General features: G+C 42.7%; 1 protein-coding gene across 1 annotated transcript in view; it reads right to left on the bottom strand.

Annotated features, from left to right (window-relative positions):
* Nucleotides 1–17,476, bottom strand: part of LOC137375093 (extracellular calcium-sensing receptor-like) — a 49,369-nt gene extending 31,893 nt beyond the window's left edge. Inside the window, exons 1-6 of the mRNA XM_068041721.1 lie at nucleotides 17,373–17,476; nucleotides 13,146–13,282; nucleotides 12,567–12,726; nucleotides 7,981–8,266; nucleotides 5,516–6,322; nucleotides 3,883–4,110 (exon numbers count right to left, since the gene is read on the bottom strand). Coding sequence (XP_067897822.1) covers nucleotides 3,883–4,110; nucleotides 5,516–6,322; nucleotides 7,981–8,266; nucleotides 12,567–12,726; nucleotides 13,146–13,282; nucleotides 17,373–17,476 — 1,722 coding nt within the window. The remainder of the gene's footprint in view (nucleotides 1–3,882; nucleotides 4,111–5,515; nucleotides 6,323–7,980; nucleotides 8,267–12,566; nucleotides 12,727–13,145; nucleotides 13,283–17,372) is intronic.
* Between the last annotated feature and the right edge of the window lie 1,798 nt (nucleotides 17,477–19,274).

Here is a 19,274-nt window from a genome sequence, read left to right as displayed (position 1 = left end):
CATAGTTTCCTTTGCTTAGATATAAGACCTTAGTTTCTGATTGAATTACATCACTTTGAAACGTAATGTAAAATTCTATCATATGTATGGCCACCCCTGTCTAAAGGCTCCTTTACAACAAGATTATTAATTAACCCTTTATCATTGTGCAATATGAGATCTAAAACAGTCAGTTCCCTCGTTGGTTCCTCAACATAATACTCTAGAAAACCATCTCACATCCATTCTAAGAATTTGTCCTTCACAACCGTAATACTAATAAAGTTTACCCAGTCTATATGTAGATTGAAGCCCACCATGATTCCTGTATTACCTTTGTTACACACACCTCTAATTTGCTGCTTTATATTGTGATTTACATTACAAATGCTGTTTGGTGCCTATAAACAACTCTGACCAATGTTTTCTGCCCCTTTCTGTTTCTTCGTTCCACCCAAACTGATTCTACGTCTTGATCTTTAGAAGTAAGGTCATCTCTCACGACAGTATTAATGCCCTCCTTAATTAAAAGAACTACCCTGCCACCTTTTCCCAGCTTACTGTCCTTCCTGAATGTCAAGTACCCTTGGATATTCAGGTCCTAGCTTTCGTTTTCTTGTAGCCACCTCTCTGTAATGGCTATTGTACATATGAATTTCAATTTGCTCTGACGGTTCATCTGTTTTATTACAAATGCTGCAGGCACTCAGATACAAAGCCCTTAATTCAGTTGTTTCACTGTTTTTGTAAACTATGACACTCTCTTAAGTTTGTAACCACTGTCCCTTCCTGCCATACTTTGATCATCATTACCTTACCTTGAACATAGTCATTGTCATTTCCATTTAATTTACTCAGTCTTCCCCTACATGATTCTTCCACTCTCTATTTAGTTTAAAGCCCTCCCTACCTCCCTAGTTGTACAACTCATTAACACATTGGTCCCAGAACGCACAGTTCAGGTGAACTCGATCCCAACGGTAGAGCCTCCACTTTCCCCAGAACTTGTGCCAGTGCCCCATGAACTGGAAGCCACTTCTCCCTCACCAGTCTCAGTGCCATGCATTCATCTGGCTAATCTTATTTGCCCTATGCCAAATTGCAGGTGGCTCAGGTAGTAATTCGGAGAATATTACCTTTGAGGTTTTTCTTTTTAATTTAGTGCCTTGTTCCTCATACTCCCTGTGCAAAACCTTTTTCCCAGTCTTGTCTATGTCTTGGCACTTACGTGAACCACGTACTCTGGATCCTTCCCCTCCCACTGTAAGTTCCTCTCCAGCCCTGAGCAGATGCCCCTGGCAACGTCAGGCAACACAGCCTTCTGGACTCTCGCTCTCAGCTGCAGGAACCAGTGTTTATCCCCCTGATAAGGTGCCACATAAAAGATTAATAGGGAAGATAAGGGCTCATGGTGTTGGGGGTAATATATTTGCGTGGCTAGAGGATTAGTTAACAGAAAGGAAGCAGAGAGTGGGCATAAATGGGGCATTTTCAAGTTGGCAGGCAGTGAATAGTGGGGTACTGCAAGGATCAGTGCTGGGGCCTCAGCTATTTACACTCTATATTAATGACTTAGATGAAGAGAGAGAGAGAGAGAGTAATGTATCTAAGTTTGCTGATGATACAAAGCTCGACGGAAAGGTAAGCTGTGGGGAGGACATAGAGAGGCTGCAAAGAGATATGGACAGGTTGAGTGATATGACAACAAGATGGCAAATGGAGTATAATGTAAGGAAGTGTGAAGTTGTTCCCTTTTGCCATAAAAATAGAAAAGCAGAATATTTTTTACAAGGTGTGAAACTGGTAAGTGTTATGATCAGAGACACTGGGGGTACTCATACAAGAACGCATAAAGTTAGCATGCAGGCACAGCAAACTATTATAAAGGCAAATGGCATGTTGGCCTTTGTTGCAAGGGGATTGAAGCACAGGAATAAAGAAGTCTTACTAAAATTGGACAGGGTTTTGGTGACATCACACCTGGAATACTGTGTGCAATTTTGGTCTCCGCATTTAGGAAAGGATATACTTGCACTGGAGGTGGTGCAGCAAAGATTTACTAAATTGGTTCCAGGGATAAGGGGGATGTTCTATGATGAGAGGCTGAGTAGATTGGGCCTATATTCTCTGGAGGTTAGAAGAATGAGAGGCAATGTAATTAACACATAGAAGATTCTGAAAGGGCTTCATCGGGTAGGAGCCGAGAGATTGTTTCGGCTGGTCAGTGAATCTAGAAAGCGGGGGAACAGTCTCAGGATAAGGAGATGATCATTCAGGACTGAGATGAGGAGCAATTACTACACTCAAAGGGTTGTGAATATTTGGAATTCTCTACCCCAGAGGGTTATGGATGCTCCATCGTTGAATACATTTAAGACTGGGATCAATAGATTTTTGGTCTCGTAGGGAATCAAGGGATATAGGGAGCAGGTGGGAAAGTGAAATTGAAGCCCAATGTAGGCCATCATTTTATTGAATGACGGAGCAGGCTCGATGGGCCATACAGTCTACTTCTGCTCCTATTTCTTGTGTACTGTTGTTCTTGTGACTACACTGTTCGCTACTACCACGACATTCCTTTTAACTCACACCATTTGAATAGATTCCTATATCATCGTGCCATGGTAAGTCTGCTCATCTACACTACAGCCCTCACTCTTGTCCATACAAGCTGCAAAACCTAGAACTTGCTGCTCAATTTCAAGGGCTGAGGCTGCTCTACTCCCACCTTTGCGATCTCCTTATCTGCCTGACTCGCAGACACATGCTCCTGTCCCTGATCACTGCCTAAATCAGATGACCCTATCCCAAAAGATGCGACTGCCTCGTCAAACGAAATGCTCAGGTAACCTTCCCCCTCCTTGATGTATCACAATGCCCACAGCTCGGCCTCCAACTCATCTACTTTGAACCAAAGCTCCTCAAGTCGCAGATACTTATTACAGATGTGGTTACCATGGATTGACATGGCATCTAGGAGCTCCCACATACTGCAGACGCGACACATCACCTGTCCCACCACCTTTATTGTGTTAATTAAATTAAATTTATTTTTCTTAATTAATGTATAGTTCCCCTCTTCACTGAATTCAGCAAACTCGTTACTTCATACTATGTGCACTCAAGCAGCACGCAGTGCAGCTAAACAGCATTTAGAGACCCCTGAATTTGTACTCTGAAAAACAATGATGAGTCAACTTTGCTGGAGCTCTGCGAGACGTCAGAAACCAGTTTAAGCAAGATACCCAATTAACTCGCTACAGCTACTCCCAGAGAGCTTGTCTATTCCCATTTAAAACTGAAGGAAACTTAACTCGCCTCTTAACGTAATCAGTATTTTTAGTTAACTGCTAAATGTAAACAAAAACTAGACTTTAAGGAGAGATTAACCCTTAAAATCCCGTCACTCACCAAACTCCCTTCTTCACACTCTGCGCACTCAAGCACTCAAGCTGTAGAGAGTGAGATGTACAATTCTTTTTGTAGTGACTACACTTTCAAAGTAATTAATTGGCTGTAAAGCGCTTTGGCATGTCTGGAGGTCATCAAAAGCACCATATAATTACTCAAACTCTGTTTCTTCTTTCGTTTTTATTAGGATCACATCAAGTCATGCACAGCAGTCATGTATGGTAAAGTACTCACGTGTTGTTGCATGAAATGTACAATCACATTGAGCATTTGCTACTGTAAAACAGATAATTGACATTTATCAACACTATTATATTAACCATGGACAATCAGAAAAATGGAACATATTGAACTCAGACATCGAGTAGACATACTGAGTTCCGATGAAGGGTCACTGACCCGAAACGTTAACTCTGCTTCTCTTTCCACAGATGCTGCCAGACCTGCTGAGTGGTTCCAGCATTTCTTGTTTTTATATTCGAGTAGACATACCTCTTTTTTCCCATTATTCCAAACAATATTTCCTTCCTCTATTTGGAGCTTGTGATTGGAATCAAGAGAACCACCAAACTGGCCCACCGTCACGTATTGAACAGAACCATCGGCATCTCTCTGCCAGTTGATTAAATCATAGGATGGGATAGGATCTCCATTTGCATCAAATAGCACCTCCTCTCCAATTCTGTCTGTAAAGTTAACGTGCTTCAGGTAGTGCAAGAGCTTTTTGAAGGAAATGAAAACATATTAAGGACCTAAGAAATGGAAGCAGGAGAAAGCCATACACCCATCGAGCCTGCACCAGCTTTCAATTAGTTAATTGTTGACCTTTTACAATCTATATTAATTACATTTTGCCTCCCTAACCCTTGATCCCCTTAGTTTCCAAAAATCTATCGATCTCAGTCTTGAATATACAGAACGACTGAGCATCCACAGCCCTCTGGTACACATAATTCTCAAGTTAATTAACCCTCTTAGTGAAGAAATTTCTCCTCATTTCAGTATTAACTGGCTTACCGCCTATGGCTATGATCAATTGTTTTCGACTCTCCAACCAAGGGAAACAGCCTCTAAGCATTTACCACCCATCAAGCACTCTAAGAATTTTAAAGGTTTCAATGAGATCTCATTCTTCTGAACTCCAGAGATTATAGGCCTTCTCTACTGAATCTCTCCTCATAGGACAACCCTCTCCTCCCAGGAATCAAGCTAATGAACCTTGGGTGCTCCGCTCTAAGGCAAGTATATGCTTCCTTAGGTAAGATGCACAAAACTGTACACAATAGTCCAAGCGTGCTCACACTGAGCCCCTATATATTTGCAGCAAGACTGCCTTACTCTTACACACCAATCCTTTACAATAAAGGATAACATGTCAATTGACTGTGATTGCTTCCTGAACCTTCATATTAATTTTCTGTGATTCACTTGAAGGGCACCCAAATCCCTCTATGTACCAACATTTACTAGTCTCTCACCTTTGAAAAAGGAATTCAGCTTTTCTATTTTTCCTACCAAAGTGGATAATCTAATACTTCCCCATATTTACTACATCTGCCACAATTTTACCCACTCAGTTAACCTGTACAGCCTGTTGCATCATCCTCACAGCTTACCTTCCCACCTAGCTTTGTATTGCCAGCAAAGATGAATACTTTATACTCAGTTCCCTTCTCTAAGCCATTGATATAGATTGTAAATAGCTGAAGTCCAGTCACCTATTCTTTGGTACTCTAATATGCATAACCCATCAACCCAGAAAGGGCCCATTTATTCCGATTCCCTCTTTTAGGTCCGTGAAGCAGGCTACCATGTTAGCTCAATTCCATGATCCCCAATCTTGTGTAACAACCTCCTGTAAAAACCTTGGTAATGTAGGCCAGGGAATTTTCTCGCTTTTAGGCTCAGAAATTAATCAATTACTTTTTCTGTATTAATATATTCTTTATTTTCCTCAATCTCCTTCGATCCTTGGTTCTCTACAATTTCCGTTACGTTTTTTTATCATCAGCTGTGAAGACAGACACAAAGTATTAAACTGGAAGGTTGGCTCGTTTTACATAAAATATCCTCACCATGGATATTTTATACAAGAGTCATTTTAATGATCTCACTGATCTCTTACCTGCCATGGTTTAATATCCACCGTATTTGCACAACTATTATTTCCAAACGGCCCTTTCCCATTTTCACAAAAGAAGAGATCGTGAAGGGCATGAGCTATTGCATAGATTCCTTTGTATACATTGTATGACACTCTGAGTTGCGATACATCGGAATATATATTTACGCGGGTTTCTAAGTCCTCTGATCCCGTACACTGATTTGTGCCATTTCCCGATGTTTGTAATGAGCAATGGAATAAAGTTTCCCAAAACTCGATTACAAAAGTATTTTGAGAAGCTGTGGAAGGGTGGATCTTCTGGAGGAATTGTTGAAGGTTTGGTATCTGCGCCCTACGGAGTGCAAACCCTAAAGTGCCGGTCAAAATTGCATTGTCCTGGCTGGAAAGCATAGCTGACGTCACCCACGCTTCGCTCGCTATCCATTGGATTCCTGTAATGTTTTGACGCGCTACTTCCTGAACCACGCGCGCCATGTCTTGTTCAATAGCGAAGACAAGTATTACTTTGGCACGACTTTTCTGGATGGTGTTGCCTATCGCTTCAATCTTTTCCTTCGTGTTCACTTTTGGAATAGTTTGAGAGAAAGCGATGCACACTCCGTAAGCCTCAACTTGTTCACTGAGCATCTGAATACCATATCGACCGTAGGCATCGTCTCCAGCGATTGTTCCCACCCAGGTCCAACCAAAATGCTTCACAAGCTGTGCTAAAGCCCTGATTTGAAAATAATCACTTGGCACTGTTCGAAGAAACGCCGGGTATTCTGCCTTGTCACTCAGACAGGCACAAGTTGAAAAGTAGCTAACCTGCAGAAGACGAAAGTGAGAATCAACTGCACCTGATGAAACTTGATATTTATGACAATGCTACCTTTTAACATAGAGAAGGAATGAAATATTTCAATGAAAGTTTTCAACGCCTTACTTATAAGTCTAGCTGTACAGAGAGATACTGCGAGTTTGCTCTATAACGACTATTTGATTCCTCGCCATATTAATGAAAATATTTGGCAATCTTTTCTTGAGTCGTTGAAGGAAGTATAGCCGCCAATAATAGGCCCTTTTATGATGAAGCGTCTGCGCCAGCGACATGTAATTGTTTGTTTGGCAACTTAACAGAAACTGCAACGACCTATTTCTTTTGAAGAGATCTCATTGAATCTTTCAAAATTATTATAGGGCGTAACAGGGTGGATGTAGATTGGATGTTCTCCCCTGGCTGGTGTGTCTAGAACCACAGGACATTGTCTCAGAATAATGGGGAGGCCATTTAAGACTGAGATGAGGAGAAATTTCTTCACACAGAGTGGTGAATCTTTGGAATTATCTACCCCAGAGGGCTGTGGAAGCTCAATCATTAAGTATATTCAGACTGAAATCGATAGATATCTGGAAACTGAAGACATCAAGGGATATGGATATAGCGCGGGAAAGTAGCGTTGAGGTTGAGTGAGCGGTGGAGCAGGTTCGACGGGCTGAAAGATCTACTCCGGCTCTATATTCCTATGTTCCTTCCACTGCCATAAGGAGACGGCGTGTAGCATTATAACGGGGGGTAAATTAAACTTTTGGTCAGCGCAAAAGGGATCGGCCCCGTCGTCAAAAAATCAGCAGAGGTGCATATCAGGGGCCCGACCAGGTACACCCTGTTTGAATTATGGCCAAACGTTAAAATGATCCCCGAGAAGTACATTGTTTCAGATGTACTGAGATAACGGCGGCTGATACGATATTGCCTATTTTACACTATCGCAAGAAACAAAATGAGAGGCAATGAGTAATTTTGAACTTACTGCTAGAGGGTAAAAACGGCGTTGGAGGAAAATGCTACTTATAAAAAGCACACGGTCTGAGTGCCATTAACAGAAATGGATATGAAAATCGGGTGTGTTCTCTGATGGGCTGCTGAGCAAGAACGCCAATTTTACATCTAGGCTGGAAGTTGAAAATTTATCCCATTAATGCTTTTTGTAAATATCAATTAAACACGGAAAAGTTGGGAGCTCGAGATTTAACATTCTGTTAGGCTCTAAGTTTCACTCCCTCACCTGCGTTCTAAAGGTGCTGGCAAATAACGAACTCCACTTACAAGGCCCACAGTTTCACGGAGGTGCCATTCTTCACATGCGAAACGAGAGAGCTTGACAAGGGATTGGGCAGGAGGATCATTCCAACTGAGACCAGTCTTTGGTCAAACTTTAGTTAAGTTGCACTCACAAACACACGCTGCGCAGTAACAACACCTTTATTTATTGGCTGTTTCGTTCCTAAATCAAGAGGTACTGAGCTCAACAGTAGCAACCTTACTACTGCAGTTCAGGTGCGCGCCCTCCAAGCCTTTTTAGAAGATAATTTTAGAAGCGTAATTGTACTGAGTAAAGAAATATCATTAGCAGTTAACCTTGCTAAATTGGAGATTAACATAATTCCCTTAACTCAGTATAAATACATTATTAATACTGTACCAATGGAATTCTGAAAAGTCCAAGCATTCGTGTTACGACCAAAGACTGGGTTGATCCAGAGTCTCCGATGATGGCAAGTGTTGAAGGAGCACAATCGTAATCGCTCACCGAATCCTCTTGCCCATTGATAAGCGTAACAGCAGCTCGGAGAGCCTGAAAATGTGTATCGCAGGAGTCGAAGATCCGATAACCAAGGGTTACATTTGGAAGCAGATTTTGGTCTCTATTTATTTCATCTATCGTAAATATCATTGTCTGCACCCACCGAAATGCTCTGAAATTGAAACTAACCAACATATTCTACCTGAGTACGTCTTCATATTAGTACGAAAACACATGTATATATAAAATGACTGGTGCCCACTAAGTGCTCTTCACAAAAAAGTCAAAAGCTAATTTATTCAGCATCATCTTTCTACGAAACTGCATCCACATCAGTTGAGAAGTCACGGTTGATAGCTCGAGATGCTAATAGCACTGCTTGATATTTTTATGTGGATTAAGGCAAGGAATTTACTTTTTTACGTAGGAGATCAAGAGTGGAGGGAGGGGAAGGTCGAGATCTAATAATAAGACATGGGCTCCTGGCGGACAAAACATGATATGTGCTTTGGCCTATTTTCACATCAAACTTTCAATGTTCGGTATTAAAACAAAGGATTTGCTGCTTGCGCATTCAGAACTCGCCCAACGGATTAGACAAGCAGACCCAACGTTTGTTACGATACAGTCCAATCATACTATTTGTGATGGAGTTTCAATTTGCCACCGCATGCAAAACTGACATTATCACTCGTTGTGGACAACGCCTGATTACCACTTCCAGCGAAAATAAGAATTTTCTCTAATGGTCTACTGATCGTCAGGAGCAGCTTAAACCCAGGTATCAAGTAGAAAAACTACCCTTTTGTGACTTGCATGTTTTGTTACAACTTCCTTTATGATTCGATTGCTCTGTTTCTGCCCAGAAAAAAGATTCTGACTTTAGCCGATTGGTGTGAGCGATATAATTAAAGCTTGAGTGAGACAGCGAAGTCAATAGAAACTAAAATCTGGGAGGTTGTATAACGGGGGACCGATCGGCAATCTGCCAATTTTTCCCTTGCGCCAAAACCAAAAACCTTCCCCAAAACGTCGGAAATCTGCTGAAAAATGTCATCTGTTGACTCCTGGTGGGCGGGGTGGGGTGGTTGCTAATATTTACCTTACTGCTTGAGTGACAAGATGAATGAGAGTAATTTTAACTTTCATCTCTTGGCAAAAAACGAGTGATAACATTCGGCAGTGAAGTGAATGGAGAAGAAAATCGGGCCAATTATAAAATAGACGGGCGCTGCCCTCCGCTGGTTCCTGGGCCAGAAGCTAAAGGTGAAACCATATTCTATTTTGTTGAACATGACATACTAAAAGGAAGATCACAGGATTATATTTTAACATGTATAGTTTGTTTTTCCTGTTCAGTTCAGAATCTAGTCATCATAGACAGTTTAATATAAGGGATCTTCCATTTAAGACAGGAATGAGGAGAATCTTTTCTCTCTCTCAGAGGGCCGTGAGTCTGTGGAACTGTCTTCCCTGGAGAGCGGTGTTTGTTAGGCAGAGGTAGACAGATTCTTGACAAACAAGGGTGTCAGATGGTATCGGGGAAGCAGGAAAATGGAATTGCGTCCACAAACAGATCAGTCATGATCTTATAGAATGGCGGAACAGACTCGAGGAGCCGAATAGCCTACTCCTGCTTCTAGCTCGTATATACCCGATTTAGCATAATTTCAATTTATTTCTATCAATATTGTGATACAAATGAACAGAATGCAATGCACCAATGCATATTTCCATCTCTATGAGTTATCACTAATGATTTTAAAATTACGGCAATTCGAAACCTCCTCTTACAACACCTGCAGCTTGCATTTATAGGGCGTCTTTAACATAGTATAACTTCACAGAAGCGTTATCAGACAAACGTTGGCGCGGAACCACATAAGGGAGGATTAGTACAGATCACCAAAAAAACTTGTTCAAGGACGTAGGTTTTAAAGGGTGTCTTAAAGGAGGAAAGTGAGATAGAGCGGCGGAGGTTTAGGGAAGGAACAAAGAACAAAGAAAATTACAGCACAGGAACAGGCCCTTCGGCCCTCCAAGCCTACGCCGATCCAAATCCTCTATCTAAACCTGTCGCCTATTTTCTAAGGGTCTGTATCTCTTTACTTCCTGCCCATTCATGTATCTGTCTAGATACATCTTAAAAGACGCTATCGTGCCCGCGTCTACCACCTCCGCTGGCAAAGCGTTCTATGCACCCACCACCCTCTGCGTAAAGAAATTTCCACGCATATCCCCCCTAAACTTTTCCCCTTTCACTTTGAACTCGTGTCCCCTTGTAATTGAATCCCCCACTCTGGGAAAAAGCTTCTTGCTATCCACTCAGTCGATACCTCTCATGATTTTGTACACCTCAGTCAGGTCCCCCCTCAACCTCCGTCTTTCTAATGAAAATAATCCTAATCTACTCAACCTCTCTTCATAGCTAGCGCCCTCCATACCAGGCAACATCCTGGTGAACCTCCTCTGCACCCTCTCCAAAGCATCCACATCCTTTTGGTAATGTGGCGACCAGAACTGCACGCAGTATTCCAAATGTGGCCGAACCAAAGTCTTATACAACTGTAACATGACCTGCCAACTCTTGTACTCAATACCCCGTCCGATGAAGGAAAGCATGCCGTATGCCTTCTTGACCACTCTATTGACCTGCGTTGCCACCTTCAGGGAACAATGGACCTGAACACCCAAATCTCTCTGTACATCAATTTTCCCCAGGACTTTTCCATTTACTGTATAGTTCACTCTTGAATTGGATCTTCCAAAATGCATCTCCTCGCATTTGCCCTGATTGAACTCCATCTGCCATTTCTCTGCCCAACTCTCCAGTCTATCTCTATTCTGCTGTATTCTCTGACAGTCCCCTTCAGTATCTGCTACTCCACCAATCTTAGTGTCATCTGCAAACTTGCTAATCAATTCGAGGTTAGAGCCTAGGCAGTTGATGCCACCCCAATGATGTCATCATCTAGTAATGAATCCATTAATTGAGTACTCCTCTGCCATAAACTGCAAACACATAGGCTGCAACAGACTGCTCTTTAGACAATAATCATGCTAAATACTTTACTAAATTCTCGTTTCCCTTATTTTACCACGGAAACGGTAATAATGCTTTGCTTGTTAAACATTGAATGTAAGTAAATTTCCAATTAATAGAAACGATTCAGTTTATCAAACATTAGCTAACGTGTTAGCGGCTTATTGTTCGCCACACGCGTGAAAACACACGTCTTACCTTCCATGCATAAAGTGACACTTCGAGCAGGGCGTTCGTTACAGGAAACGCCAGATTTTCCTTTAATTAAAATTGGTCGGTTTCTATAATGAGCGGGGCATGGTTAACGCTAGTTCTATATATGGGAACCAGTTGACATATTAGCATAGCCTCCAAAGTGAACCACACAAAATAAACAACCCAGCTCCAATGAAGTGACTGCACCTGAAACATTTGCTCATCAATTCTTTCCAGAAATACCGGCTGGCGCGCTGAGTATATCCAGCGTGCTCTGTTTAGCGTCAGATTTGGAACACACCTTCAGTTTCTAGCTGTTTAATTGATTCAGTCCCATGCCTCTCTACAGCTCTAGCGTAGGATAGAAGAAAAGATTTCCCTGATGGTGAAATTGTCTCACCGTTAGCCTTCAACACTTATCGACAACGGAACGCTTGTTTCCACTCAATACATCAACATCAGCATCAATTGCAATAATATTAGCATCTATCACAATTAATACTTCTTGGTCCAGTGTTCACTTAACTTTCCTCACTTATTTCTCCTAACCTCCAACTATGAACGGCTTACAGGCACCTGCTCTTCATTCCTCAGAACTCAGGATCTTCTAACCTCTCTCAATAACCTGGCGAATTTTAAATCCTAAGTTTAGCTTCAGCGAATCACCAGAGTCATCACAGATCCGCTGATAATCCTAAGGTCTTTTCCAAAGAATTTAAGTTGTGGCCCTTCGTCTGGGGATTTAAATAAAAGTAACATTGCTGTAACTTATTTTGATTACCCTCGCCCCCTGAAGTCATACAAATGAAGATCTTTTGTTCAATTGATTTCTTCTTTGGCCTCCGTATCTCGAGAGACAATGGGTAAGCGCCTGGAGGTGGTTCAGTGGTGTGTGGAGCAGCGCCTGGAGTGGCTATAAAGGCCAATTCTAGAGTGACAGGCTCTTCCACAGGCGCTGCAGAAAAATTTGATCGTCGGGGCTGTTACACAGTTGGCTCTTCCCTTGCGCCTTTGTCTTTTTTCCTGTCAACTGCTAAGTCTCTTCGACTCGCCACACTTTAGCCTTTATGGCTGTCCGCCAGATTGATTAGGTTACATTTTAATGACCAACTACGGTACGATTCAAAATTACGTCATGATTTAGTCGAGAGCGTCGTGTGCCGACTCGGTAATACTGTCGTAGTTTGGAAATGATAAAAAGCAAAGATGCCTCACCTCCATTCTTATGGTGTAAATTAAAACTCACCCTTCACAGCGTAGAGATTCCGGATGGGTTTTAAATGTTAAATCTGGCTCCACAACCCTAAAGTGAATGGGGAACAACCCTCCAATTGTTATCAAACTTTCATTTACCAATCCAGGCAAGTTAAACTTCTCTTCAACTTTGCAAACTTTATCAACTTTCCCTAGAATACAGGTACAGAAAAAGAAAATAAGACAGAATCGGCAATGCATTTTGAGCAGTTGACAATCACATCTACTCGACTATGGGCTGATCATCTGTTGGAACATATATATAAACCTGGTCTGTAGCCGAAGGCTAATACTTTCACAGGAAATTAATTAAGCCTCTGCCATACTCAATTGCCTGCACACGGGTGGCGTTTTGATTGAGCATAATTATCCACGGAGATGGGAACATCAGTCTGAGGAGATTAATTAACTATCAGGGCTCAAGAACAAAAATTGAACTAGAGGCCATAAAAGTAAATTGTTAAAATATTAAGATATTCAAAGTTCTAGGAAACGGTTGTCCAACGTACGGCTCATGGAAAAGGATGCGGCAGTCAAAGGTTTCAATCCGGTCCGCGAATGTAAACTGTACCCGGGCCGTTCCGCACATTCGCCAGGGGTGCATGACTGGAGATGGGATATTTCCCTTTGTCTTCTTGCAGAGCGGTCTTTTTAAAAAACATGGCGCTGTCAGCTTCACAGCTGCTGAAGCAGGAACCCGCTTCCCAACTTCGGACAGATTCGGAGTTCCTCGACTTTTTATTAAAGTCTGCCGGAAAAATACCCGAATCTATCCGAAGTTGGGAAGATGGTTCCTACTTCAGCAGCTGTTAGCTACGAAACTGACTGCGCTATTTTAAAAAAATCTGACCAACCACAAGGCTGCTACGCTGAGAGCTCCCGCTCCCTGCAACTGTGCAGAGAGAGAGGGGGTGTGGGTGGAGCAAAAAAAAGACAAGTGGAGACACAGGTAAAGAGAGGGAACAAGAGGAAGAAGGGGACAGAGAGAGAGGGGGGACATAGAGAGAAAGGAACAGAGAGAAAGAGATGAGGGGAGTGCAGGGGGGGACAGAGAGTGAGGGTGATAGACAGGGGGACAGAGAGAGAACAGGTAGGGCAAACAAAAAGAGAGAGGGAGAACAGTGAGAGAGAGAGGGAGAGAGGGGCTAGAAAGAGAGAGGGGGACAGAGAAACAGATTAACAGGGTGCGGGGATGGGGGTGGGGGCACAGAGAGCGAGGATGACACAGAGAGAGATAGAGAGAGGGGGTGGACAGATAGATAGAGAAAAACAGATAGAGAGATGGTGTGCAGAGAAAGGGAGGACGGGGAGAGGGCACAGAGTGCGAGGATGACACGGGGGGAGGGGAACAACACAGAGAGGGGGAACATAGGGAGAGACAGAGACAGAGACAAAGATCAAAATCACTTCTGACTGATGAATATCTGTCTGGAATACTCCACATGACTACTTGTGCAAAGAAAAGCCCGGTATCAAACTAAATACGTGTCCAAAATAGTGATTAGAAAGTAGGCCAATTAATAAATTTTCTCAGTTAAAACTTCTTCATAAAAGTGCACATTTATTGTTGTTTTGATTAATAGTAAGATAACTTTTTATGCCTTTATCTTTCTGAAATTGTCTCACCAGAACCCCCATGTAAGATAAAAAAGCTGCAATGTGCTCCCTGACATCATGTGAAAAGGTTAGACAACCTTGTTCTAGGGCGACTTCTTAATGTAAAAAGGGAAAAGTAATTGGAAAAAGCTGTCTAGTGATTCTTCGAGGCAATAGTTTGTTACAATTCAACGCAATAAAGGGAGAGATGGTGCAAGATTTTCCCTGCAGCCTTCTGAATCCTGCCATCGGACTCACATTTATGAGTCAGAAGCTCGCACTGTGTGGGAAACAGTCACTCAATCCGATTTTCCTTGGAATAGCCAATTAATGGCGAGATGGCGGGTGGAGGGTGGGGGGGGGGGATTTGGGGTGGGGGGGTTGCGGTGTGTGTGGGGTTGGAGGCTGGAGTCGAATATGTAGGGCCAATGAGAGGCTTTGCAGATGTTTGCTGCAGTAAGACGCCATCGGAGGTAAGTGTGTGAGAGAGGACGCTTCAAAATGATAGAGTTCTCTTTCCAACTTGCGCAAACCTTAACAGTAAAAATGGTCTTTGCAGTCGGACCACTACTGTGGGTGGGGGAAAGGGGGCGGTGGGGGGGGCGGGGGGGGGGGGAGGGGGACAGTGTGAGGAAGTGTAGTTGAGTTGTAGCAAGGACTCCATTCCATTCAGCTAGTTTTGCCAATTCCGACACATCTATTCCGATAATGCAACCTTCCACAACAGCACTTCTGATATGCTTTCCTTTTTCCTCAACTGAGAATTCTCACCCATTTTGGTTGACAGAGCCCTCAATGGTGTCTGACCCGTTTCCTGCACTTCTGAACTTACCCCTTCCCCTCCCTCTCAGAACCACGACAGGGTTCCCCTTGTCCTCACTTTCCACCCTACCAGGCTTCACATCCAAAGGATCATCCTCCACCATTTCTGCGAATTCCGGCGTGATGCCACCACCAAATACATCTTCCCCTCCCCTGTCATCATTCTGAACCCTGGTCCATTCCTTTATCACCCCCAACTCTCGTCCCCCCACCTGCCCATTTACTTCCTCTTGCCTCACCATCGGAATCCCCATATAGTCCATTAAGTGAAGCAGCATAATATTTGTACTTCTTTCAGTTTAGTATATGTGTTTTCATAAGATCCAGTTCTGTGGGAAGAAGATGGGCAGGCAGACAGGATTCAGGTGTTTTCAGTCCAGGAGCTGACAGCCTTCTGATTTTCAAAGACTCTTGTTGGAAGTTCAAATTTCAACAGCCAGCTAGTCATTTGACTAAAACTAGTCTGACCATTTCTTCTGTTGTTTGGATTCTGCTATCATAGCAGTCAACCTGGAATGCTAGCTCCCTCTACCTTCGGCGTCTGGTAACCAAAAGTCCATCGTTGGTTGAATGGGTCAGCGCCTGGTCCTTTGACCCTTGCTCCAACTTTGCTGGTTACTATGCAAATGCCTTTCCAGTCAAGGCCTTGCAATTTTAAGCTATAATGTTCATGTGGCGAAATCATGTGTGCCTTTGTCTTGGCAGGTGGGGAGGTTTTCCTAACAGGAAATATTTTATTTTAATTTATTTTATTTTATTTTGATTTAAGTTAATTTTTAACCATGTACCTTTCTTAAACTTGCATTTCATATTTTTGCTTTTGGATAGAGCTGATCATTATTCTATCATTAACACTCTCTCTGGACTAATATTCTGTCTTTCAAGACAACTATTAGCATTCCCTTTGCCTTTGTTCTGTGACACTCTGTCATTTAATCTCTCCTTCCCTCTGCCCAATGACGCACCTTCCCTTTTGTTCTTCTTGCGCTCTCCTCTTCACTTGCTCAAAGCCTTTTATATTTCTAACCCTTGCCAATTTTGATGAAACATCACAAACCTGAGACGTTAACTCTGTTTCTTTCTCCATAGATGCTGCCAGACTTGCTGAGTACTTTTCTTTTCTTTTGTTGGATGTGGGCGTCACTGGCTAGGCCTGCATTTATTGCCCATCCCTTTTTGCCCTTGAGATGCTGGTAGTGAACTGCCCTCTTGAACCCCTGCAGTCCTTGGGGTGTAGGTACACCCGTAAGTGGAGAGTATTCCGTCACACTCTTGACTTGTGGATGGTGAACAGGCTTTGGGGAGTCAGGAGGTTAGTTACTAGCCACAGCAGTCCCAGTCTCTGACCTGCACTTGTAGCCACAGTATTTATGTGGCTGGTCCAGTTCAGTTTCTGGCCAATGGTGACCACCAGGATGTTGACAGTAGGTGATTTAGCAATGGCAATGCCATTAAATGTCAAGGGGAGATGATTAGATTCTCTCTTATCAGGATGCCTGGCACTTGTGTGGCACGAATAATGTCCAGTTCCTGCTGCATCTGAACATAGACTGTTTCAGTATCTTAGGAGTCGCGAATGGTGCTGAAGATTATGCAATCATCAATGAACATCCTCACTGCTGATCTTATGATGGAGGGAAGGCCATTGATGAAGCAGCTGAAGATGGTTGGGACTAGGGCACTACCCTGAGGAACTCCTGCAGTGATATCCAGGGACTGAGATGATTGACCTCCAACAACCGCAACCATCTTCCTTTGTGCAAGATATGGAGAGTTTCCAACTAATGGAGAGTTTCCCCCCGATACCCATTGACTCAATTTTTCTAGGGTTCCTTGTTGCCATACTTGGTCAAATTCTGCCTTGATGTCAAGGGCAGTCACTCTCACCTCACCTCTTGAGTAAAGCTCTATTGTCCATGTTTGGACCAAGGTTGTAATGAGCTCAGGAGCTGAGTGGCCCTGGCGGAACTCAAACTGAGCGTCACTGAGCAGGTTATTGCTGAGCAAGTGCTGCTTGTTAGCACTGTCGATGACCCCTTCCATCACTTTGCTGATGATCTGGAGTAGACTGAGGGCCGGGTTGGATTTCTCTTGATTTTTGTGTGCATGACAGACCTTGACAATTTTTCACATTGCCGGGTAGACGCCACTGTTCCAGCACTTTCTGTTTTTTATTCAAGCCAAAGCCAGCTTTGTCACAATGAAGGACGTGTTAACATCAAAGAAATTGAATTTGAATCTTAGGAAAATAATCCTCATGTGCTATATCTTGTCATCTATGTTATATGCCTCGGAGATATGAACAACATAGAAAGAGACTATTGATAAACCGAATGCATTAGAGATGTGGATATATAGGAAGATGTTTTGCATATCCTACACAGACAGAAAGATTAATGAAGAAGTGCTGGGAATGACTGCAGAAAAGAAGAAATTAGTGCATAACATCAAAGAGGGAAAGATATAATATTTTGGCCACATCATTACAGCATAAGGTAGACAAAGAACATTATTGGAAGGAAACGTCGATGAAAAACATAGGAGAGCGAAGCAGAGGAGAAACATGGATGATGTAAAGAATGGAGTGGATGCAGTTGACCTATGTGCAATATGTAAGGGTAGCACAGGACAGACAAAGGTGGAGACCCATGGTAGGAAACTACGGGTCTCCGTAGTTTCGCATCTGTCACAGAGAATATGTTAAAACTCATAATTAAAGGCTTTATGGGAGGGCACTTAGAAAAATTCAAGGTAATCAGGCAGAGTCAACATGGTTTTGTGAAAGGGAATTCATGTTTCACCAATTTATTGGAGTTCTTTGAAGAGATAGCATGTGCTGTGTATATAAGAAGCCAATGGATGTACTGCACGTAGATTTCCAGAAGGCATTTGATAAGCTGCAACATCGAAGGTTACTGAGGAAAATGAAAGCTCATGGTGTCGAGGTAACATATTGGCATGGATAGCAGATTGGCTTGCTAACAGGAAACAGAGAGTAGGTATACATATGTCATTTTCTGGTTGGAAAGATGTAACGAGTGGTGTGCCACAGGGATCCGTGTTGGGGCTTCAACATTTAACAATTTATATAAATGACTTAGATGAAGGGACTGAAGGTATGCTTGCTAAATTTGCTGATGACACAAAGATAGGTAGGAAAGTAAGTGGTGAAGAAGACATAAGGAGGCTACAAAGGGATATAGATAGGTTGAGTAAGTGGGCAAAGATCTGGCAAATGGAGTATAATGTGGAAAAGGTGAAATTGTCCATATTGGGAGGAAGAATAAAAAATAAGCATAGAATCTAAATGGTTAGAGATTGCAGAGCTCTGAGATGCAGAGGGACCTGGGTGCCCTAGTGCATATAGACATAGAAAACATAGAAAATAGGAGCAGGATCAGGCCATTCAGCCCTTCGGGCCTGCTCCACCATTTAAAAAAGATCATGGCTGATCGTCTAATTCAGTACCCTGTTCGCACTTACTCCCCATATCTCTTGATCCCTTTGACATTAAGAAATATATCAATCTCATTCTTGAATATGACTTGGCCTCCACTGCCTTCTGTGGTAGAGAATTCCACAGGTTCACCACCCTCTGAGTGAAAAAAATTCTCCTTATCTCGGTTCTAAATGGCACAGCCGTATCCTGAGACTATGATCCCTGGTTCGGGACTCCACAACCATCGGCAACATCCTCCCTACATCTAGCCTGTATAGTCCTGTTAGAAGCTTATAGGTATGAATCACAACAGGTTAGTAGGCATGTAACTAAGAAAGCTAATAGAATGTTATCATTTATTGCGAGGGGAATTGAATACAAAAGTAGGGAGATTATGCTTCAGTTATATAGGGCATTGGTGACTCCACATCTAGAGTATTGTGCACAGTACTAGTCTCCTTATTTAAGGAAGGATGTAAAAAGCATTGGAAGCAGTTCAAAGAAGGTTTACTAGACTCATACCTGGAATGGGCGTGTTGCCTAACGAGGAAAGGTTGAACAGGCTAGGATTGTATGCAATGGAGTTTAGAAGAGTAAGAAGCGACTTGATTCAAACACATAAGATTCCGAGGGGTCTTGACAGGGTGAATGTGGAAAGGATGTTTCCTGTTGTGGGAGAATCAAGCACTGGAGATCACTGTTTAAAAAAAAGGGGTCGCCCATTTAAGACAGAGAAAAGGAGATTTTTTCTCTCTCTCAGAGGGTCGTGAGTCTTTGGAACTTTCTTCCTCAAAAGGCGTTGGAAGCAAAGTCTTTGAATTTTGTAAAGACAGAGATAGATAC

The sequence above is a fragment of the Heterodontus francisci genome, chromosome 11, assembly GCF_036365525.1.
Source record: "Heterodontus francisci isolate sHetFra1 chromosome 11, sHetFra1.hap1, whole genome shotgun sequence".
NCBI lineage: Eukaryota > Metazoa > Chordata > Chondrichthyes > Heterodontiformes > Heterodontidae > Heterodontus > Heterodontus francisci.
The sequence above is the reverse complement of the archived record's forward strand: the minus strand, read 5'-3'. Positions and strand labels throughout refer to the sequence as shown.